At 39.7% G+C, this 25,276-nt stretch overlaps 2 protein-coding genes across 5 annotated transcripts; one reads left to right on the forward strand and one right to left on the reverse strand.

Moving 5' to 3' along the window:
• The first annotated feature begins 290 nt into the window (after positions 1-290).
• On the forward strand, positions 291-13,708 carry LOC100840492 (kinesin light chain 3). 4 transcript variants are annotated; one of them, XM_014897508.2, is made up of 20 exons: positions 291-474; positions 941-1,065; positions 1,496-1,576; positions 2,954-3,147; positions 4,329-4,433; positions 5,399-5,499; positions 5,774-5,852; positions 6,610-6,621; positions 7,269-7,334; positions 8,176-8,244; positions 8,319-8,375; positions 9,309-9,386; positions 10,232-10,329; positions 10,409-10,454; positions 10,864-10,991; positions 11,459-11,558; positions 12,126-12,185; positions 12,269-12,439; positions 12,992-13,048; positions 13,192-13,708. In XM_014897508.2, exons 2-20 carry the CDS (start codon positions 966-968, stop codon positions 13,363-13,365), a joined length of 1,776 nt encoding a protein of 591 aa, XP_014752994.1. In that variant the 5' UTR covers positions 291-474; positions 941-965; the 3' UTR covers positions 13,366-13,708. The 4 variants fall into 4 exon arrangements, with proteins under 4 accessions (XP_014752994.1, XP_014752996.1, XP_014752995.1 ...); XM_014897510.2 differs by having other exon boundaries at positions 12,272-12,439; XM_014897509.2 differs by having other exon boundaries at positions 957-1,065.
• A 1,316-nt stretch (positions 13,709-15,024) lies between these two features.
• Positions 15,025-25,276, reverse strand: LOC100822271 (nuclear pore complex protein NUP155). Its single transcript, XM_003558409.4, has 13 exons — positions 24,984-25,276; positions 23,903-24,072; positions 23,181-23,307; positions 21,902-22,164; positions 20,189-21,818; positions 19,878-20,090; positions 19,523-19,770; positions 19,011-19,404; positions 18,263-18,447; positions 17,828-18,173; positions 16,853-17,071; positions 16,431-16,759; positions 15,025-15,714 (listed from the first exon to the last, which is right to left on the reverse strand). The coding sequence occupies exons 1-13, from the start codon at positions 25,143-25,145 to the stop codon at positions 15,612-15,614; spliced, it is 4,389 nt and encodes a 1,462-aa protein (XP_003558457.1). The 5' UTR covers positions 25,146-25,276; the 3' UTR covers positions 15,025-15,611.

Here is a 25,276-nt window from a genome sequence, read left to right on the forward strand (position 1 = left end):
CAGACGTTGGGTGGGTCCTTGTACAGGGTGGGTAAAACCGCTATACGTAAACCGTACAAAACGACTTTTATCGGGGTTTTTTAGTGCAGTTTTTTTTTGAGACCGAACCTGAGGCGGTCGTTTGGTTTTAATCTCGGTTAACCTTTTTTTTTTTGAGAATCAAGATAATCTCGGTAACCAGAAAACCTGATCGTACGTGGCCCAACGTACTTACGTACCCCCATTCCCCAGCGGCCCAAGCGCCCAGCCCAACATCGTACGTGGCCCAAGTGTGGAGAGTCTCCTCACAGATTCCGCGCCGCCACCCGCCACACAGCTCGTTCTGACTCGCCGTCGCCACTACCTCCCGGCCGGCCGGCCGCCGCCACACCGGACGGCTCGCCGCGAAATCCGGCCGCCTCCGTCGACCTTGGCTTCGCAGGCCGCATCCCACACCACTTGCCGCGCGTCGCACCGCTCGCCGCGTGCTCACAGGTGAGACAAGAATTTAGCACGCCCTCGCTGCTCGCCCCGCTGCGCCACCTGGGCCGGGCCCGCTGCCCTGCTCCGCCTCGCCTCGCCGCGCCCGCCGCCCCTGCTGCTCCGCCGCGCGCGTCGCCCGGCCCTGCACGCCTCCGCTGTTCGTCCCCCGCAGTAGCAGTCGGTTGCTGGCTTGCTGCCTTACCTCCTCTTCCCCAATTTCAATCACATACGTTGGTTCAGTTACTGCCCTACGCCTGCTGCGTGCTGCCCCTCCCCCACTACTGCCGTGCGCCCGCTGCCCCTCCTCCACTTCTGCCCTCCTCTTCCCCAATTTCTCTATCTAGATATTTTTCTTTCTTTCCTCAAATCCCTACTTTGCAATTTATCAATTTCATGAATTTTGTTTAGTGAAGTGGTATGATTCAGAACAAAATTTTGAGTCCTCCTTTTGCCTGGCCTGCCCATGATTTTTTTATAGCTCCGCCACTGTTCAGGCATCAAACATGTCGCAGCGGCGGCTGCTCTTGCTCATGCGGAACGTCCGTCTAGCCGCCGCGTCATCTTCTAGGAGCTTCCACCTACCCGCCGTGGCCTCCATCTCAGGTGAGCAGTTCCCCCGTGTCTGTACCTAGATGGAGTGATACACTTTTAGCGGGTTTGAGCGATTGGATCGTGTGATTTCACTCTATGTTTGTATTATGGCGTGGACTTAATGAGAAAAAAACTGCGATGATGTTGCCTTCGATTGTTTTCATAGGTACATTGAGTGACAGGTGAGGCAACTAAGAGTAGAATTGGGCGAATTCATCATATTCCCCCAAATGTTGATGAACCTGTGCCCTCTTTCCCAAAGTTTGTGTGTATTTGATATCAATTGTCAATGAATGTGAGAGTAGTGCTTTTTGTAAACTGTTCTGAATTGACTTTTAAATTTAATTTGTTCTTCTGCTATTTTTCTAGTGCAACTAATAGAGATGTTACTCGTGTTCCCCAGTCATCATCATTTTAACAGAATCATGATTTTCTCCCTCAGGTTCTAATGATGGTAACTCCAGTTATAGTTTTAATCGGCGGTTGGGTTCAACGTTTGGCGCTATACTGATTGGACAGGCAGGTCAGATATCTGAACCCTCACCTTTATATTCATTGCACACTGCTTAAAAGTTACCTAATTCATAAATTTTAGTACCTCCCTCCGTTCGGAAATAAGTGACTTGGATTTGTATAAGAATAATCCAAGTCACTTATTTCCGGACGGAGGGAGTACAAGACATGGAGACAATTGTTAGTTTAAGGGTATCTACAATAGTACCTCCTTTCGGGTGTACAAGTCTCATCTCTAAAATTACTATAACCAAGGAGTATCTAATAAGTGTTAGACCAAGCATTCAATCCCATGTGTTAACTACCTCTCTTCTTAACCCACTTTCAAAAAAAACTACCTCTCTTCTTCATGCATTGGTTGGTCAAAAAATCAAAAGAACATGCATTGGTTGGTTTGAGATGAGAGTTTGTGGGGGACGAGAAAGGCCTTGTATATTGAAATTTCATTATTTTGGAGATGTAAAGGAGTGAGTAGTATATGGTATATCGCTTGCTACTAAGAAGTGTATGCCATATGCAATCTCAGCATCTGGGTGAGGTGTAGGAAAAGAGTTGAGACAGGTCACAGGTCTAGCTTAGTGATTGAGAAACAAGCTAACTGTGCATACAAAGAAACAAGACACAAGCAAATTATCTGGTGATAGCCCACTCTCTCCCAACACATGTGCAATAATTCATATACCTTTTCATGAGTTCGGACATTCTCTCTCCCATTGGTTACAAGCTAAGTTACAAAGGCGACTAATGATCAATTGCCTGCACACCACAAAACAAACTTTTGCTGCAGTTTATTTCTGATAGATACAAAAATCGCAGTCCTGCTCCTGTCAATGAAAAATGTACAAGGTACAACCCAGATATTGAAAGAACACCCACTTAATTCAGAATTATAATTGGGTTGTCTAAATTAGGTCATTGCCCTTCCACAACCGATATGGGGCTATTCCCATAAGTTCACATGCATCTTCAGCGTACAACCGATGGTTCTGTGAATTTGCCCATGTCTGTCAATCCTTAACACACCAGTGTCCATCAGGCCAGAGATGTTAGAACTAGGCTCTAGTACCTCCAAACCCATGCTCCAAACTACCGATTATGGGAATGCAAGACTGTAAAGAGCATTCACATTTACAAAAGCTACAAGGATTGGAACTTCCCAACTTCTAAACTAGTTATTTTTTTTGGAGATCAAACTAAATTAGGTATGCTGCCCATCGACAACCAACATGGTGCTATTACAAAAGCCTCGCAACTTTTCCCCTCATTTTTCCGAACTTAATTGTGTTCCCACACTATGGTTTTGAAGCTCATTAGGATTTTACTTTCTGACTTATGAAGTAAAACTCATACTAGACACTGTTCGGTCCTAACTTTGATCTTGTTACAGCTTTTTTTCTTGGCCTTGGCAACAACTGTGTATTGGCTCAGGATGACTCAGCTGCTCCAGCATCTACAATAAGTGAGAAAGCTGATGCAAATGTTACTAGTCTACACCGGATTGAAGATGGTTCAGTGATATCAAATGAACACACGGTCAAATGGAGAATCTTCACTGATAAAGCCCGAGATTTTTTCCTGAAAGCAAGTATCACATATCCATAACTTTATCTGAACCACCTTTTGGCATTATCTTTCTGAGAGAAAAACGTGTATCATGTTACCCATAGCTTCATCTCAACCACCTTTTGGCATTATCTTTCTGAGCAAAAACATACTTTTTATAGTTTCCCCCTTTGTTCAAACATAATCCCCCTTTTTTATATGCATTCTCCAAAAATTGGCCACAATTATCTTGGTATACCATAACCTAGAGAGAATAACCCTAGTGCTTTGGTCCATGATTCTGACCTATTTCATGTAACCTGTTTGGTCCACATGTCGAGGGATGAAATATTGTCCTCAGTACAGTATGGTCCTCGTACATGGTTTGTTTGAATGTGGGGGAAACGGTAATAGCCCTACTCCTGCCTTGTTTATATTATCCGGAACTCAGAGTACAGAAGTGTTTACAATGGGGGGTATCTGCTGAGTCGGGATGACTCGGCGGGTTTGGATCTGTTGTAGATTGTAGGCTCTGGAACCTTGTGGACCCCTGGCCACCCTTTTATATGTGCGGTATGGCGCTTACTCCGCGCATCCTTGTAAAACTCCATGTCGCGCTGGGCAGGTGTCCTAGCCTGATATGAGTGGAACCTGTATTATACCTTCCATCTATCTTTCAAGGTTTTCTTTTGGCCCCATAGGGTACTCCCAAAAAGGTTGGTGGGTCCCTGAATGGGCCTGGCTTAGGTTTGGCTCATAAGTACATATTCCAAAACTTGCTCAACTGTATTATACCTTCCGTCCTATATATTTGTACAATGGAATAACTATTCCTCAACAAACCCTTAGTTTCTCATTAAACTATGTGGAACCGGAAGGCTTAGCATGTCATTAAACTAGTTTAGTGTTGCTATACTGAAACTTAATTGTAATATGTCATGATAATTTTTATTGCTATTTCTTGAAAGCTTTGGTTTGGCTCATAAGTACATATTCCAAAACTTGCTTCAATTAGGAAACCATGGAACTATTGAACATTTACATTAAGTATGATTATGTATACCATATGCCCAGTGGAAGTTTTTAACACCTTGATGATGCCTGGATTGTGAATTATGAGAGGAGGAAAGGAGAGGTGCATCTTTAGTTAATCTTACTCTGCATTCGACCTTTAAGTTACAGTCACTCTTAGCGTATCATATCCATTTTCTATTTTCTAGGGAGAACTAGATGAAGCTGAGAAGTTCTTCAAGGCAGCCTTACATGAAGCTAAAGAAGGATTTGGACTGGGAGATCCACATGCTGCATCGGCACTGAACAACTTGGCAAGTGTTATCACTGACTATGAACTGAAGATTGAGTAACATTCTGTTTTCCTCTCTAAATAATGGAACTGCAGTACACCTAAGTCCATAAACTAGATTATGAGTTTTAGTGCCTGTTTGGGTTCATGGACAAACTTTACGACATTAGTTAGGCAAGCTTGACCAAGTTAGGTATGGGTTTCATCCGCGGCCACGCCCTAGGCAACATTCCTTTCCTGACAGCTGGGTTCCGCATGTCATAGACTCAAAAGGTGTGGCAAGAATCTGTTAGGGATGCTGAAGTGTGCACAGATTTTGTCAGCCTTACCTGCGCAAGTTTGGCATATGTGGTAAAGTTTGACAAGGTTACATATACTTATCGGCTTAGTTACCTGGTAAATCCACCTGAATTTATACACATAACTATGTCTATTTTTGTGATTGTTAAACTGCACATAAGGCTCTATACCATGTAAGCGCTACAGAGGTGGGGTACTGATAACTTAATGCTATATAGAATATGACCACCAATTGAATTAAATACTCTGATAAGTCAACTAAAGAACTCTTGCTTGTTAATTTTTATGTTTTGTATTCCAAACACTTCGGGTGTGTCAACATTAGATTCCGTGCACTGTATTTTAGATTCAGTACATGTACGAATATTTACGTGAAGTCCATTCTTGCCTTATATCTTGTATTCTCCATGACACCAGTAACCACTTAAGCTCTCTCAACCAAACTACTTTAAATGACCAGACTTGTTGTTATCTTGTACCAAATCCCTCATATACCATTGTACTCTTTCAATCTGACAAGTATGCTAAGTTGTATGGGTTGCCTATACACACTGGCACTCAAATGGTTTTTGTCTACAAATTTAAATAGGTAGGCCAGGTTCTGGCTTGTGTGACCTCTCTTAATGCTAGTCTTGCATGAAGTGACATTCCCTTTTTTCATTGTTTATAAATTATGCTAATTTGCAGGCGGAGTTTTATAGGTTAAGAAAGGAGTATGAGAAAGCTGAGCCATTATATGTGGAGGCAATTGAAATCCTGGAGCAATCATTTGGACCTGATGATATACGGTACTTCAGATTAGATTTTGTTCTGTATTATTGTTTAGTAACTTTTGTCTTCTGATTCGGTAAAATAAGGTTATATCTCAAGGGCAAAAGCCTAGTGTTAGGGTTGAACTTTAGTGGATAGAAAGGGATGCATAGGTGACATGATATTTGTTTGCATTACATTGTGCGTATCATGCATCCCTACCATGCTTATTATGTTTCATCTAAATTACCTATGTTGGACAATTACCTTAATTTTTTAATTGCATAAAGCTATTTTAGATGCCTCTTGTAGGGTTGGAGCAGCTTTGCGTAATCTTGGACAACATTATCATATTCAACGCAGATTTGATCAAGCTCAGACATGTTATGAGGTACCTGTTGACTGTTGTGACCTGGGGAACCTTTTTGTGTTATGTTTTAATCCTTTTGTAATTATTTATGATATGCTATTTGAAAAGTTTTAAAGAGAAATGTCATGTAGTAGCCCAGTTGGACTCCCCTACTATTCTAGCAAAAAGATGTAACATCTAGTAGGCAATGGTTTTCACGGAAAGAGTACCATGTCCTGCTGCTTACCTTAATATGTAGTTCTTTTATCCTGCTGGAAACAATGATGTAGTCATTTTTCATTAATCTTGGCAGACATGAATAATGCACCATCTAGTTCCAACTTGCATATTTTATGAACATTTCCCTAGGCCCAGGAAAACCGAACATATGAAGTAAAGGATTTCTTAAGCAACAGTAGCACCATAGTGGCATGGTATCATTATGTCATAAAATTTCGTAAAGAAACATGGAATCCACAACACTGCAAAAGTTCACATGTCGATACTCATTTGCTGGATGAAAGCATCAGCATGGTGCCTTTCTATCTTGCTGTTATAATTTATTAATTTGAGCCTCACTACTTATTTGAGTTGCTGTCCTTCTGACGATGTGCGATTAAAGTGAGTAAGAGACTGCTTGTGGAACAATATTCTACAGTAAGAACCTTGAAAAGAAAAAAAACATGCATTGTAATTCTCAATATAATTATTGCATTATTTCCGTGATTTTTGCATGTTTTCATCAGTCTAACTTGCTTCTTATATCATTTTCTGTTTCTCTTGTTTCTTTTTTTTGCAGCGTGCTTTGAAGGTATCGAATATTAACTTTTCAGCTTCCTTTTTCAGTTTTTCTTGGCATGTTTGAAATTCGTTCTTTGAATCTCATGTGTCACCTATGCCACTAAGATAATTCATAATAATACCATTTGATTAAGCAGTACACTACTTTCTCTGGCCGTGCACATCATTATCTTTTATTCACACATGGCAAGTAAGCAAACTAAATGGTATGCCATCATAGAAATATATCGTCATTTTTGTCATGGCACATTGGAAATACAAGCAAACTGAAGGATAGCACATGTAAATTGATGATATGTATGAATGAAAAGTTTAGCTGTTCTTCCAAGTCACTGTCGAAGGCCAGCATCACCAAGCATCAGAGATCTTGTGTATGAATGAAAAGTTTAGCTTTTGTTCCATGTGAATACTCAATACTGTATTGATGTTTCATCGAAGAACTACTGTAATGCCGTTTTCCATCTTGTGTCGTATTCTGCTGATTCTAGTTTTATTCATTTTCTTTTAATCATCAAATATTTGTTAGGTGATACATATCAATTACTGATCTGGCTGGATATTGTATGGTCTAGCTTTTGTACAGAAATAATATATATTCGGGGTGAGGTAAGTTTAGTTTTGTCGTTCTGACATTCATCGGTTTAACTTCTCATGTAGATACAAGGACGTGTGATGGGGCTTGGTCACCCAGATTATGCAAATACAATGTACCTTCTTGCCAAGGTACAACTACTTTATTGCTGTATAAGTTACTCCTGTGTATTCTCTCTTTTTTAGAAAGACGTCTCTCTTGAAGCCCGGGACATCTGCATTTTAGTGTGAAGAATAGAATTACCCAGTTAATTAGGTGAAAACCAGATCCAACGGGCATATGTCTAAATAAATTAGGCCTGAAACCCATAGGCTAACAAAAGGTGTATACTGCTTGGTAGAAACTATCTATTTCCTTTCCTACTTCCTAGGCACTGGGCCAGATACAACACCCTGAGCCCCACATGCTTTGAGGGAAGAGAAAAGGAAATATGTACTCATTAAGCATATCTGATGTTGTGGTACTGTTTGGTGGAAACTATGTAAATTAAATTGATATTAATCAATGGGATACTAATTGAAAAGTGCTTCCTTACCTACGCAAGTTTGGCATATGTGGCATATGAACGATTAGATTAGAATGCCTTCTGAGAATACTTGAGAAAACATGGCGTCGATGCTGTTGATCAGCTATGAAATAAAACTCAATGGCTCTACCTGTATAGATCATAGTTCATGATTTATAGAAGTGATGTGTTTTTCTCTCTGTGAAGCTAAGTTTTATATCACCATGAAGGCATGAAGCGCAGACGGTTGCACGTGTTCTGCCGCATAGAACTGTATTTCGTTGTTCCATGAAGTGCTTTCATATGTACCCTTCTGAGCTCACTCTAAACTGTGTTTTCTTGAGCATTTCCCTCCTTTTGCTGGTTCCTTTCTCATAAATAGATGGAAATTTTGTACCAGGGAAATGCCTTTTCGAACTCTCTATTTGTGTTCCGTCAGAAAAACTAATTTATTTTTCTGTTCTCAGGTGTTAAGTCAACAAAGAAAAGGAAAAGATGCAGAAGCTCTTATTCGAGAATCTATTAGGATACTGGAGGTACGCTTACCATTTCAGAGTAGATTTCAGTCTATTTTTATTTACATGGAAGGGTTTAATCAGGATTAACTTAGGAAGCTGGACTTGGTGAATCACCTACTTGCATACAAAGGATGAGGTTTCTCTCTATGGTAAGCACCTACTATGGAAGATCTCTTAGCTCTCAGTGACCCTTCGACTTTCCAAACTTATGCATAGGGGTTTCTACTGTTGTTGGGATATAATAAATTCCTTATCTGGACCGGGCTGTAAATCCTACATGGCGAAGACCAAGTCAAAGAAAATCTTCATCCGGTCAAGTGCCAACAAGGATTTGTCAAGTCAGACGAGCCAATAAATCAAGCAAATCAACAATTCAAGAGAGGGACCTAAATGAACGAAAAGGACCTGGTTGTGAGGAAAAGGACTCAAGGGCAAGAAGAAGAGGAAGGCCCCCTTAGTAATTTAGGGAATCTTACCATTTTACCCTCTCACCAAAGGGCATCCATGGTCATTTATCATGGACCCTAAGGCTATAAGGGTGTGTTTGGATTGAGCCCTCTACCAAAAAGTTAGCTAGCCAAAATATTGGCCAACTTTTTGCTTGCGTGTGAGTTGGACAACTTTGGCAAGAAAAATGAACTAGAGTCGACAAAAAAACAATGGCTACCATCCAAACAAAACAAAAAAATTGTCCATTTTGGCCAAACATACCCTAAATATTCCCTCCATGGGGTGTGTAACTCACCTTATCTCATCTTGAATAAACTCAACAGGAGAGCCTAGAGCTCCTTTGAGTTCTAGTCTCGGCACACAGAAAGACTAGTTTGGTCCGATACCCCTTACTTTTGGTGCTGTACGTTGATGTTTATAAATGGACACATGACGTGTATGCCACAAAGTTGCATTTTATAAGAACATAAATTGCAATGTGATAATAATGCTGCTCTTAATGTGAAGAAATAACATGATGTGTCTTACAACACTGCTTCTGTTCTGTTTTCTGATCTAGTTCGTGATTTTACTTTATTTTGTACTACATTTTTTGTGACTTGATACTTGCTTTTAATATGCCATTTTTTCAGGAGTTGGTGAAGTTAGGTCGACTGGCTGAAGCTGAAAATTTGCAAAGGAAGATATTACATAGTCTGGAACTTTCGAAGGTATGCGCATATAGCTTTAGTCCTATGTTGTTTCTTCTGTAGACTATAGTGTGAAATTGATCATGTACGTAATCCGGGCCTTAAATTGGTGCTTGAGTTGGTCACACTGATTTCTTGCTGAGTTCTGCACTATCTTTGGCCTAAACACAGGTCTTATTTACTCATTTATTTATTCAAGGTTGGGTGGGGTGGCTAAGTGGAGGGACAATGTATCATTCATTCCCTAAGTTGTCTTGGACTTTTGAGCTTGTAAATAACCTCTTATTCTTCTATCAATGCATTGAGATGCAAATTCATTTTTGAGCTTTCTTGAAAGACTAACTATAAGTTAGCAAGCAAGTACTGGTGCAGGGTCAAGTGTCTTCAAGCACATATCACAAAGTGACATGTTAAATGCACTGTGGCAACAATGTCTCGCTTCAGCTCTTGCCCAACTCATCACGTGTACTAGATGTGCAAATTCAGCAAAACAGTGTCACAATGACCCTAAATGTGCAGATTTAGTGAAATAGAGTCCTATTTGCTAATTTAGTGAAATAGTGTCACAATGATCCTTGACATTTCAATTGGTTGAAATTCTACCACAAAATAGCGTCGCAATGATCCTTGACTACTGAATGACATTTCAAATAGTAGAAATTCTTTGAAATAGTGTTGCCATCACATATTCTGTTCTAGTCCAACTGAAAGTCCACAAAATTTCTGATAAAACATATAGGAACTAGAATAAAAGCTGACAAAGACAGAAAAGGAAAAGGGGACAAGGATAACCACTCTTGACCAAAGCTTACCATATCATCCCTACAGAAACTACTGAAATATATATGTGTGGAACTGTTTGATAGGGATGGGATTCATTGGATACTACAATCGCAGCCGAAACGTTAAGTTTTACTCTTCAAACCATGGGGAAGTTGAAGGAACCAGAAGAAATATTGGAAAGGTAAAAATGTTGTTCATTAGGTTATTTGGCCAATTTTTTGAAGTTTTCTTAACAGCTTTCACTGCTTTATGATGTTTAGATGCCTCTCAGTCAGAAAAAAGATTCTCTCCGAAGACCATTTTCAGGTCGGCTGCTTATATGGCTTTTGAGCAGATTTTCGATTTATAACAGAATGCCATCTTGTGTTACTAGATGAAACCATAGTGACCAGTTATCTTAAATGGCCACACTTGTATATGCTTTGTTACATCGAAACTCCGCCTTCTTAAAATTATGTATCTTAAGATCCCTTTGTAAAGTTTTTTAGAGAACGTGCACGCAAGTGTTTGAATTCTTTGTTCTATCTGATAGTATGTATATATGATGACTGGTTTGGCCCATACTGCTACGGGCTAGAAGCCTGGAACCTAATACCCACCACCTAGCTGGAGCCAGTCCTGATTTGGGTTTTGAAAACTTAACAAAAAGAAAGTTGAAACAATCACATTATATCAGTGGTTGCTTACCTGTTGTATGTTGGTGTCATTGTTACAGGTAGCAGGTATATTAGTGCACTTGGCAAGGCTAACTTTGCTTCAAATTGTTAGTGATATCAAAGTGAACAATGACCTGTCTAGATCTAACCTTGTCAAGGCAAAACAACTTGTCAATGATTCAATAAGGTATTCCATTTAGCTCCATTTTTTATGTGTTTCGATGTTTTTTATCTCCATATTCCCATTCAGCCCATCAGTAGGAGGTTTTGTTTTTAAGATGTCATATACTCATGCTGTAGTGAATTCTTAAGTGATTTCTCTCAAATTTGAAATTATTCTCCCGATTGGCGCCTTTGATTTTGCCACAAAATTTGCTGGTGTCACATTTTTTTAGTTACCATTAAAATGTAATTTCTTGTACTCTTCCATTTGTGAAATTTCGACTTGGAAATTTTAAATAGAAAAAGGTGGTATCTAATCTTACGGGTCTGCTTGACAGACGCTATACTTCATTGCTATTCTATACTCGAGTTATTTCTTTTATGATGTTGCATTAAACATGTTCCTGACATTTATTACCTAGTATACTACATGGAGGTAGTGTAATGAATAGCTTGAATCTTACTGAAGTCTTAGATTTTCCATCATGGTAGGATAACAGAAGCAATATTGAATCCTTTGAGGAAAGATCAGAAAAAACTGAACAGCAGATTTGCTATGGAAATAGAGCGGATCGCGGCAACAGCTGTACTTGTATGTTCGCTACTAAACCCTGAGGGATATGTCTTGTTATATGCTATCCTGTTCATGATGCTTGACCCTTTTTTTTGCCATTCTTAAGCATTTTTCTTCCCCTGCTTTCGTTTATATTTAGTTTTCTCTCCAATGATTAAGAATCAATTAGATTAATGATTCTCAGTATTGTATGGATTGCATTTTAATTAAAAATTTGTGCCTCAGATAGTTGATCAAAGTTACCATCAAGTTTTCATTTAAATCAGCATGCCTTACCTTTCTTGTGGGGTTTTGTGCTTGCCGCATGTTCCCTTTCCTTTTGAGTCCTGTTAGCATAGAACTGCATGCATTTGAATATTATGGCAAATGAATGTTTCATGAAGGTATGACAAACATATGCATCATATCAAAAATGGTGCACATGAGAATGAGCTTCCCAGCATCCTTGACTCAATTCATAGCCTGAGGGCAGTATTGTAGCTAGGATTGTGAAATGTTTGACTTTAATTTATGAATAGTGTTTTTCTTATCTTCCTAATTAGGTAGATTTATGCATTTTTTTAATTGATAACACTGTTATTTTAGTTGCAAGCACTTGAAGTTGTTGGACTTATTGAAGCTGCAAGAAGAATACAGGCACCAGCGGTACTTTTCCAAGGCTTCATGGCAATGTTTGAATAATTGCACCATTTATTTGTTTGTCTCTAATATAACAATGTTTGCTCTAGAAGTGGGTACTCTTGCTAAGGCTTCCTCTGGAACATATGAAGCATGGATACTTCAAAATTGATGTTCTGCGCTTATCAGACACATGCCGGCTATTCATATGGCCAGATAAACACCTCCTAGGTGTTCAATATACCACATTGCGCATCTATTATAAAAATAAATTTGAAAAGGTCCGATATACCACTGACGCATGTTGGATTTACTAGATCATGTACATTTATCAACTTGACTACTAATGTACACTTTCTTCATTTATCTTTTGCTTGAGTAGTGTATGTTGATTTATTCAGATATAACGAATATGTTCTATTGTTCTCAGTGGGTCAACCCAAACGATTCTCTAAAATTTGTTTGCGGTGGGTGGGATGAGACTCATTGCTCTAAATGCTTATTTCATCAATGGGGAAATGCTACTAAGATTTATAGATTGATAAATTTCTTCGAAAATATTCAGGCACTAATTGTAATGGCTCATCGAGGTTATTGTTTTGTCATATATGTATGGCAAACTTTTGCTCTATGGTTGGAAGTTGGAACTTCCAGACTTCAGATTGTTTTGTTTTTTTTTGACTGAAAGAAAAAACAATCTGAAGTTGGAAATTCCAGACTTCAGATTGTGTCAAGTATATAAGGCATATACTTGATCAAATTCCCTATGTTTTGTTATTCATGCCTAATTTACCTTTGGTAACTTAGCTGACTTGAGGATCTCTTCGTCGCAGTTTGATTATCAGCATGTTGAACAGGCTTTGCGCAAGTGTATTTCACTTTACAATGAGGTATGTGTTAGATTCTTATCCATACTTTTCATATTCGTTAAGATGCACTCAATGATGTATCAGCCTTTCTGTTTAATTAGGTCTTTTGTCAGTAGGAACTATATATCTAAATAGCCATTTTAACGTGATATTTGTTGTTGCAGCCTCATACACGGAACATTGTGTCAAAGGCTGTGAGGCAGCACTATGTTAGATGCTTGAGTAGCCTCATCCTTATTATTCAGCGCAATCCCTTGGATGCACCGCAGCTGCAGGATCTGCTAGGCGAATCACAGCAGATAATGAAGGAATTGGAAGAAGAGAACAATATGAAATAATAATATTGATGGACAATATGAACTAATTGATTACGTAGGGGAATAACCATGTCATACAAAGTCCGCTTGCTACCCTCAATACAAAAAAGAGTCAGTTTGCTCAAGTGGCCAAAACGTTGAAACACTTAGTTGGTTTGTTTATAGCCTTGACCCGTTTCTGCCTAGTAGTTGTAAAATTTCCGAAGGCTTTGTTTGATTCCTGAATGGGAATCGAAAACTGGAACTAGAAATGGAGATCAGTTCCAATTTTAGCATTTGGATGGCAACAGAATTGCACACTTAATTATTCCAAATTCTGTTTGTTTGAACTCTTTATAGTTTATATAGAATTACATTGTATATATGTGTGCTTTTGTATTTAGTAATGAATAAAATACAAGTACTGTACACAGGTACGTACGTAACTATTATAAAGTATACGAAAATTATACTTACTCTGTTTCAAAATGTATGGCGTATGACTTGTGTTGAATGTCAAACTTTTCGAAAGCTTGACCAAACTTATATAGCTAAAAATATCAACACATACGGCGTATAACACAGAATATTATACAATGAATCTAATGTTTGTCAACATAGATGTTGATGTTTTTCGTTATAAGGCAGTCAGACTTACTAAAAAATTGACAGCCAATTAAAGTTATATGCCGTACATTTTGAATGAAGAGAGTATATGTGTAGTTATATTCGAAGTCTGTTGCAAAATAATTACTCAGCAACCGTCACTTCCCTATAGGGTGCACACGAGCTAGTGCAAAGCAACACGGTGGCCTGGCTCAAGTCTTAAAACCTACTCCCTTCGAGCCATATTAATTGTCTCAAATTTGCCCAAATATGAATGTATCTATGTCTAAAATGTGTCTAGGTACATGTAATATTTCGACAATTAATTAGGATCGGAGGGAGTAGTTAATTATTTTACAATGATTATTTTCGAAGTAAACAGTTCTAGTGCTACCATCCTATTGGACGAGGGTGATGGAGCTAGGTAGAGATTGAAGAAAGATTGAACGAGTGATACAACTAATTGTAATGGAAATACGAAAATGACAGTCAAGTAGCACTTTGTCGCCCTAGCTTAATTTATTTTAAATGGTTGCATGTACAAGTAAAAAGAAATCGAAATAGTATTAGATGTTTACATATATGTAAGTATATGTATAAGGTGGTATATAATGCTATGTTTTTGTTACACATATTTTTCCATATAACTAGTGTATGTATGCATATGAAATATTTGGATATATTTTTATTACATACTAAGTGCAGTTTATTATTTATTATAATTTATTATTTATTATGTACTGTAATATATTTATATTTACTAAAAAATATTTTTATGGTATAATGTCCTATTATGTTTATATAGATTACTCCCTCCGACCCATATTAATCGTCTAAAATGTGTCCAAATATGGATGTATTTATATTTAAAAAACATCTGTATGCATGTAATATTTCGACAAGTAATTTCAGCCGGAGGGAGTACATCGATATATACATACGGAGATAGCGACGAGCTAACTTTTCCAATACAGACGTAATGATCTCGTGTCATATGTACACTTGAGAAAACAAGGGACTAAATAGAACATGATAGTTAACGAGTTCTTTCAACCAAAAGGAAGATTGGGCACATTAACATTGGATATCTTCATAGCTTGTTCCAAATGCTTTAATGCTCATATAGAATTGATAGGTACCAAAAATGTTTGGAAACCATGTGCCCGATAGCAGCAAAAAATCTTAGATCTTAACAATTTCATGTGGAGATATCCAAAAAGAAATAGGTGTTCCACGTCACATGTGACATATCACAAGCTTTCGAAATGATGTTCCAACTAAGAACATTACAGAACGACTAACTTGAAGAATCGTTAACTATGGAACTGTACAGCCGCATGGTACAAATAACATAACACATGGCAACTACTTGCGGTGCAACAAAGAGAGATCTTCATGAAGGTTCACTGCCCCGCTCTTTTCCCGATTCAGGGAGCAACTTTTCAGAACCAGACCGGCTTCTAGAAGATACAGTGGGTTGCTGCGTGTACAGTCTGGTTCTGCTGCTACATATCACCTGGTCCCTCGAAAGCATTCTTGGGACCTTGCACAAAAATCCACTAAAGGAATAGCAGCGTTCGAGTGACCATGCCCTTGATCATATCTGGCTTTATTCCCCATACTGGTACAACAACAAATGCACACCCCAAACTTTACAATGTCCAGAAGACATAAAAAAATGGCTAATAAGGAGATAATAACTTCTCCTCTAGGTCGCGGAAACCTCGGTAGACATTATCTGTTTGGTTCTGTGGCAGGTTTAATCGCCTCACCTCAGTCATATACCTGAAGATGCAAAAAACAATTAAGGACGTAGAATTATGTAGTTACATGATTTACAAGAGGCAACAGTGAAATAGAACGTGTGAACAAACAGGATTTGTAATTGTGACCCTGACAAGGATTAGGAAATTATGACAGCATACAATAGATCAAATAAAAATACATGATAAATATAGAAATGAAATTTCCCATCACATAATTCAAATCCTAGCTGTTGAAAGAACAGTCCTTCACTTTTAGGTTGTTCTTGCATTGCTGTGGATTACGATAATCCAGTTTTGTTAAAGCAGAATTTTGGCTATATGCCTTTGGTATAATCTGAAGAAAAGGAGTATGAATTCTCGTTCTGGCTAACATAAAAATAGGATAGATAGATATATCTAACTATATGGTAAGTATAATGTTTATAGTTTGCAGTATTTGAGCTGTAAAATATAATCTGGTTAGCCAAAAAGGAAGTTATTTTTCCACAACAGCTTACTAAATTAAACATAGCATAATTCAGCAACAGCACACCGAACCTTAATTTCACAATACATGGTTGCTTGCTGATTAGCATATTAACCAAAAAGATAACTGGGACATGTAAAGGTCCAGTATGATACTATGCCAGCTAGATGCCTATTTACAGATTTTAGTAATTAATCTTACTGGACCATAAAAACACTAGTAATGGAAGAGAACTTTGCAAACATGCCATAGATACAAAATTTACTTACCTGTTGGCTAAACTAATTATTTTATCTCGAACTCCTTGATTTAAAGACCCTGTTTGATTCAGCGAAAATGTTCCATCCTGAAAGAATGAAGCCCCAGCAGTTGTGGTGCCCAGCTTATGTGTAATGACCGACATTCCCCATTCACGAAGGATTGCAAGAACTGATCTTAGAAGGCGCAGCTTCAGATTAAGTGAGGGCACAATTGCACCATTCGATAACAGTTGATCATACACAGCAAGCACGGGTTCCGCTAGACCTTTACAGGCTCCAAGAAGGGCTCTTGCGACATCCTCATCACCAACTAATTCTTCTCCTGAACTTAACCTATCCTGTATACACAAGCATAATCATATATAAATCCCCCTGTGAAATGCACCAGTGCTAAGCATGAAAATACATTTAAGATGACATCTACACATTACCAATGCAGCTTTCTCAAGATGAAGGCATATTATATCCAAAGGTAAACAAGCTCCATCTGCAGGATCAAGTTTTGAACCAACTCTCTTCACCACAGAACATGCTTCTGCAACACCACCTCTTGTAAGTGTCTGGTCAAGGAGTCGGGCCCAAATTTCCCGAACAATTTTGCTATCAGCGTCTCCAGAGTAATTTGCAAAGTTGAGCATTTCCAGGCAAACCTAACAACAAGCAGGATATTAAGCCAACGAGAAATTATGTAAGAATTACCCAAACCAAGTAAAAGGCACTCCTAACTAATGCATGACCCAACAACCCACGGAAAGACAAACACAATATACAAACAAGTGTGCCAGGTTCGCTGCATGGTTTCACATTTCTTTTGTTCCAAAAGTTGCCAAACTTGCTGCACAGCACCATTCATTGATTTATTGAGGGGAAAAACAGAATGATTTCCTAGTAATACACTTCTCTTTGTAATCATAAGCCAGCATGATCATACAGTGCACAGGAATGAATATCTCATTCAACTTTAGTGCATAACTTTAATCCTGATTAGGGTACAAAATTTAGGTGCATATGAGAAATGCACATGGAGATATCAGTAGAAAATGCAAGGTTGAATTGCTTCAGCAACTTCAAATGAAAGTATGGATGTTGAGAAGTTCATTTCCCAATTACTAGTAGCTAAACACCCGGCCAAGGCAAGAGTTGAAATTTAGTCAATGAACTGAGAGATTTTGGTGCATCATGTAACAAGGCTGTGATCCAACGAGGGAGGTCTCCTATTTCAGTAATAATATTCCAAGAAAATATTGATTGTCCAATAAGGCACTTAATTAGGGAGAGCAAAAGAAAGGATGTGGATGTGATTGTTATATAACTTTGGGATTGTGTGATCATTCAGATTCAATGAAGCACATTAATTTGACCAACACAGGGCAAGGGGTAATTCAATAAGACACAGAAAATCGTACCTCCCAAAGATTAAATGGAACTGCATAGTCATTGTATAGTTGAGTAATACTTTTAAGATTAAGTGAAAGCTCTTTCGCCTTGTCCTTGGCAACTTTGGCAGACTCCGCATCAGCTAGAATATTATCATGAGGAAAGGGGTCACTGGATGATTCAAAACTGCCTGGGATAGTTTCAAGCTGCGAAGCCATAGACTCCAATTCTTGTTTTATTTGCATTTGGAACCGAAGCACTGCAAGTTTGCCTTCAAGTAGATCAACCGTACTACTATCAATAGGATTTCTCGATGAATCAGCCGCAATGCCTGCACTTTTGGCCTGTAGCACCGCATTGCTCAGATATTGATACCTGGATTCCAAAAAAAGAAAGGTGTCAATCCATATAGAGCATCGACCATACGGAGGTAAACGAAGAAAGCAGAACCAAAATCTGGAGACCTCTGATCAAGAACAGGAGCTTCTTCTACATTGGAGCACTGCCTTTCTGCCAATATCAATAGCATCCTGGCAGCAGCAATATGTTCACCCTTGAGAACATAGTATCTAGCTAGGAGCTCAAGATACTTTGTTTGAGTGGTAGAAATAGGTGCGCCTAAATCAGCCGGCCTAGGAGCTCCTCGAACCTTGCAGAGAAAAAAGAGCTGATCAGGATAGCACAACATACATGTCTTGGCAAGTATGAGTTGTGATGATGTATTGATATGTACCCAATTGATGACTTGGAAAGATCTAGCAAACACGAAGGTATTTCTATGGAAGTAATCATATAGCCAGAATTTAAAGGTATTTTGACTTGGAATGATTGGATCTTACTGATTTTAGACAACATATGGGCAAGCCACACAAACCTAACCAAATCATGCAACTTTTTGGTTAACAATAAACAGGATATTAAGCAAGTGAAATCATGCTAATAGTTTCAGTTCCTATTTTATTAAGATGCATGGGTCCTGAAGGGACAATAAAGGACAAGGGAAAAGAGGAAGGCAGTAGTGGAGCCTGTAGGATCCACAAAGCCACCAGCCCAAGCCAAAATGCAGGAAAGACTACGTAAAATACAAGATATTCAGATAGATAACTGGCAACCTAGGACAAGGCCTTCTGGTCCAACACATCAACCAAATTTCCCCTTTAGCTAACATGCCAAATACATCTCTAGCAATACCAGGTCGTTATTAGGATTCACCTCTTCTTGATGCTTCCGACCAGCACTCTGAAGAAAAGCAACCAAATCAGGGCCTCCATACTCCAAAAGTTCATTATCCAGACCGAGCTCAATAAGTGTCCTGTAAAGATGCTCGTGGAAAACTGTGTCCGGCCACTGGACACTTAGCTGAATAATCTGTTTGATACATTTGCTTCGAGAAGCTGGATCAAGGGCAATCACTGGACCAGGTGCCCCACTTCGTCCAGCACCTTTGAGGGTACGCAGAGCATTCATAACAATTTCATAGCATTGTACACGCTGTGCAGTTATAGTATCATGATGCCTTGCATCAATTTGCCCATTGATAACATCAGCATTGGAATCAAGGGCTTGAGCTTTCTGTAGCGGCAACCGCACTACAGCCTCATAGAATCTGAACTCACATCCAACAAATAAAGAAATTATCAGCTTTCGCAGACAGAAGAAATCCAAGTGTTCAGGATTTATAGATTTCATTTGTTATGTACAAGATAATTCAGTATCCAACTAACCGTAGGTTCTCGAATCTCTTGCATATAGCACTCAAATCAGCAGAGTCTGGAATTTTGGTCAAGAGATTGAAGGCATCTCTAGCAAGAACATCTCTCTCATCATGATTGTTTGTCATAGATGCTCTCTCAAGAAATTCCACTGCTGAGTAATACTTATAATCTGACTCGTTGAAGTAGCTAGGACAGCCCTCCCTCAGTTTAGTGCTGATCTCATCAACAGTTCCTCTGCCCTCTGGACCAACATAGTACTGCAAAAATCACACGTAAAAATACAGATATAAATTAAAATGTGGGAGGAATTACCAATGTCGTTCCTGTTTTTTGTTGGCGGTTTGGGCAGGAAGGAGAATGATACCTCCATGAGTGAAGAAATAAGCCGCATCGCAAGCTGGTCGCCGTCCTCAGAACATACCAACTGATGAAACGTTAATTGAACTAACTTCTTGCGCAAATCACTGCCTAGTGTCTGAACCAAGCGAGCAACATTATGCTGACAGATAAGTTGAAGCAGAATGAGTGCTTCCCCAGATCTACGAAGCAACCGCCGAAGACACTCAATTGCCCTCACCTGTTTATCAAAATAAAATATTGAGCAAATAAGTTAAGATTTTCTCCTCAGAACATGCGATAAAATATTGAGCAAATAACTGATTTAAGAAACGTTACCTCCATAGCAGCTAGCTCTGCGGATGTATAAAGCGACCGAGGCTTCTTATTCGATGCAGATTGATCTGCAGAGTCCGTATCTCTAATGCGGTAGGGGCTCTTTCCGTTGTTACAGACACCAGTGCCAATGATTGGCCCTGTTTTGTACAGTATGGAGCCAGAATCTCCCAGGCCAGCAACATACCCGTAAAGTCCTCTTCTCTTGTTTCTTCTGGACCTCAAAAACGTTTCCAATGAATGAATCTTACTCTCGAGAACCTTCATGGCACCAGTAGAAAGCCTGCAAACAACCACACCATCCCCGTGATCGTTCGGACCTAGCAATCCTCGAACCACCATAACTGGAAGTTCCCACACAGGATACAACAGCCTCGATGAGCATAAGCAAAGCCCTTCATATGCACCAGAAAACAAAGGTTCTGCTTCCTGAACAACTTGTCCCATACTAAAGCCTCCAGCCTGAGTTCGAGTGTTAGACAGAGCAGTAGTGCCATTAAGTTGAGGCATCCCAACAAGTCCAGGGTCCTCAAATGCTTCAGCAGCTTTCTCAGAAACTGCATTGCTGATCAGACTATCTTCAGCATAAAGTAACTTTGCAGCTAGCATTAAGCACATTGCTGAAGCCTCTCCAGCACCAAAACGGTTAAAAAACTCTTCTATTTGTGATCTCAGGGTGTTCCCATCAAACAATTTTCTTAGGATGTCAACAGGCCTGTTAAAAACCACTTCCATCAAACCCATTGTATTGAATACTACAATCCTCCTCCGAGGTAAGATATGTTGGGTAGGAAGATCCCCTTTGGCCCACAGTTTTATAGAAGCCTTCTCAGAAGGTTTCCTGAAAGCTGAAAAGCATTCAACATCGGCATATAAAGACTGCATGATTGAAGCAGCATCTGGAAGCGGGAAAACATCGGAGGCGCAAAGCATCCGACCCTCAACAGGCAAAGCAGAGACCGTCTCCCGAAGAGCCCTAGAGCTTCTAGAAGCTGATGCAAAGGTGCTAGGGAGGGATAATTGGGCAGCTGAATCTTTCTGCACAGCTAGAAGGGAGGACATAGCTGTAGCAGATGAATCTGACATTATAAGAGCACCGGCAGAATAGAAAGCAGACTCCACTTTCAGTGCCAGATCCTCAGGCTGAGCTCTGCCAGCAGCAGAAACAGCACCAAATGTGAGTCCACCACCAACACCTAGAGGTGGAGAAGGCCTAGTTGCAACAATTTTTAAACAGCTTGGCCTCTGCAAACCATTGTTCAGTCCAACTGAAGAACTGCTTCCACCTGAGGTAGAAATGAACAATCTCTTGCCATCTGATAAAACAGCAACAGCATGGAGCCATTTTGATTCCATGGCCGATAAAGGTGAGATGCATATAATCGACGGTTTTGGGGATCTTACAGCCCTTGGTGCATTAGGCCTCCGACCACCATAAGGTGCATCTCGTGGATCAACAAGGTTCTTTTCTTCAGTGATCTTTTTTAAAGGACCATCACCATTAGCTCCTAAATCAAATAGTTGCAATTTCATGCCTTCTGTGCGTGCATATATAGTGTTCCTCTCCTCATCAATAACCATATCCACAATAGGATCAACGGCTGAGAATTTAAATGCATTTGGCAGGACCCATCTGAAAATCATGTTGGCTGAATAAGTGGGTGACCACACAAGAAGCAAAGCAAAGGGTCAGATTTCTGGTTTTACAGTTGATACCTGGAAAGAAGACTGCCTAAACCAGTGGTAAGGCAGACTTTACGGCAGCGTTTACGCCAGCCTGAACCAGTTGTGTATTGCAATTCATATATATGCCCATCACGTCCGGACAGGAAAATTTGACCCTTATCTGTACATGTGATGCACGTCATTGTGACACCATCAGTAGAAATCATGTACTCGGGTAAAGGTTGCAATGAAAGCTCAGCGTATGGATCTGCTCCGTCAGCACTAGCAGAACAGCAAACTCCAACAAGTATCAGCTGACACAACAGATGTAGGTGAGTGTATATTGGCTACGAAATAAGAATCCTAAATAGGAATTCATGTAAAAAGGCTTGCAAGATTTGAAGGTCCACAACAATAAATGCCGATCAATAAAGGGGAAAAGAAAACATCTTCATAAGCAGAGAATTTGCTTTTATATCAACATCAATTCCAGGAGACTTTTCTGTGATGTCTAACAGCTCCAAGAAAGAAGCTACATATAGCATTCTCAGTCCTCACAGTGATAGTAGCAGCCATAAACCAACCGTCTTAATTAAAATGGGACAGCAATAACATCTGCATGGTGCTTAAATGGAAAAACAAAAAAAAATAGCAGAAAGGATCCACTTAAATGAACTCAGAACATATCAGTAATTCTGAATGGTTCGGCTGGTAACTATCCGTATCAGTATCATCATAGCTGTTTGCGGATTATTTGTTACTAACAAAGAAGCATACTGTAGTCTAAAAGGCCAATGTTTGATTTCACACAAAAATGTTGAGAATGCAAAACCTTGGCAGAGAGAGGGAGAAATTAATGATTGGTTTGGATTATTTAGTAAGGTCCATGCTGATACTATTATAATTCACTGCAACGCATATTTCTATGTATAAATAGAGGCCCTGTTTGGAATGAACATAATTTTTGCGGGGTGACCGTCATTTAGTTCACCAAAGTGAACCACTAATCAAGCGCCGTGGAAAACCACCAAGTTTCAGTTCTAGCTTGATATGTACGAGAAAATGGGTTAGTGGGAAGAATAAATTTGGTCATCCAGCCTTTCCAAACTTTATTTGTCAGAGGTTTTTCGAATTACTTTCAGTTCCAATTTAATTTACTGGTCCACTTTTTATGAAAATATAGTAAATGTAAGAATAATATATATGTCAACGTAACCTGCACATCCTCAGATTTTGCACGACAAGTCAACAACACAAAAGTATGAGGCGTTGTTCAAGTTTAGCATGCACATATATTGCAAATTCAAGAGAGCTCACAAAGCATGCTTACCTCCACGGGAGTTGCTAAAACTAAAATGTATTGAATTGCTTCAACAAAAATCCCAGGCTTTGCTCTAGCAAGCCCGACAGCACAAATTGCTTGCTCATCTGCATGATACTCTTGACATTGGCCATCCCTAGTAAACAGGTAAAAACCATATGCCACACATTAGATGGTTAGCTGCCAATTTGGCCTATGACCAGTGAGGGTGGGATTATTATTAGACTTTTAATGAGAAGTGGGATAATTTATGCTTGGTTTTACAACATAGAAAAATGAAAACATTTTTGCTAATAAGGCATGATCTTTGCCATACACGTAAATATAGAAAGATTATTTTTTACACCTACTATGCAGCAATGTGGCCTAAATGTGATACCAACACAATAAAAGACGGTACAATTACATTGACAACAATGGATGCTTGACTTGCCTTAGGTGGCCAATTATAAAAACACCGCCCAATAGACAAATTGGTCAAAGAAATATATGATCGTGTAGTTATACAAGTGGCAGCAGTGTTGAGAAATTAACACTTCATAGAGAAATCACACTCAGTTAACTCTCGTCTACAAAAATATACATTAGAAAGGAACGCCCAAGACTTACGCTGTACTTGGCAACTATGGCAAGAGCTTTGGGATGCAAAAGAGCCTTGCATCAGAAAGTACCGGTACTTGTTTTGAACTTAAGTTGTGTCAGCATAAGGAGACAAAATAATAGTGAATTACCACTTATCGAAGCGCCAGACATAGAATGAATTGTCAACGGTTGCCCAAGCCCGGTGTATTTCAGAAAATATTCCACAAAGGGCTGTTCCTTCACCAGCAGCTGCATTATATCTTTCAATCAGCATAGGAGGTAGCTGCCGAGTTTCTGCAACTTCCACCAGAGGAGGCCACTGCAACAAAACATAGAGTATTTTATATAGTTGAAAGTAAGGAAGGAACACCAAGTGAAGAAAAAAACAGTTTCAGAATGTGACATCTTCATAATAACTTATATAACTTCAAACGCATACAGATGTTAGAAAAGACAAGGCCTTGCTAGTCACAATGTATTTAAATGATTGCTAATGCGCAACTTTTCAGACTTAAGGAGTAAGGAAAGATGTCCATATGCTCCTTACTAGTATCAGCCATGATTAGCCAGTATCAAGAAAATGCATTCGAGGCAAAAACTTTATAGATCTCCAAGACTTCATGTGAAACTTGGGGTGTATCAGAATTAAAACAGGACCCCTCCCTTCCAACAGAAACAAACAAGAAAAAACATTTGCCCCTAACTCTCCTAATGACTAGAACTTGAATCTGTAGCTACTCACTCGAAATGAAGGGTGCTCAACACCTAACAGAGAGTTCAAGTAGGTGGGGGAAAGAAACCCTTGAAGAACCTACACATGGCAAAAACATTCCCAACGATTTCCTGGAATTTCGCTTTAAATTTCACAACATTTGCCCAAAGTTTCTCATACAGTCAAGCTTGTCAAAATGATACACCACTGCTATGGAAAATTTTCACCGCAATCTTCTATCGAACTCCAAATAAACAGGTCCGACATCAAGTCCACTGTGTTCTCCTCGCCCTCCACTTGGCGGATTCCCACCCCAACTTCACCCAGCAGGCAAAATAGGAATACTAGAAAAACTTCTGCAAATCCTCCAAAACTACTGCTACTTACAGGAGCACACGCCCCAAACTCCGCTCATACACCAAAAAAACTTCGCTCAAAATACCCGCTGCTGCAGATCGAAGGCCTCAAGCGCGTACAGCCTCTATAATACAGTACACGGCTGGTTGCGCGGGGATTACCTCCTTGGGGTGCGAGGAGTAGGGATGGGAAGCGTAGCGCGAGGCCTCTAGTGCCTCCTCCAGGTCGGGCTGCGCGGCGGCATCGCGGCCGATCCGCTCCGAGACGTGCAGACCCGCTGAGGCTACGTCGGGGCCAATGGCTTCGTCCTCCGCCCACGCCATTGTCGGAGCGCAGCGCCTCTACGGGGAGGGGGAGGCTATGGGCGGTGGGAAACTAGAGGGGGAAACCCTAGAGCGCGAGAGGGAAAGTGGGGAACGGCGCGACGCGAGGTTTGGTTGGGGTTTTGAGGTTT

Source organism: Brachypodium distachyon, chromosome 1 (genome assembly GCF_000005505.3).
Source record: "Brachypodium distachyon strain Bd21 chromosome 1, Brachypodium_distachyon_v3.0, whole genome shotgun sequence".
In the NCBI taxonomy this organism is placed as follows: Eukaryota; Viridiplantae; Streptophyta; class Magnoliopsida; order Poales; family Poaceae; genus Brachypodium; species Brachypodium distachyon.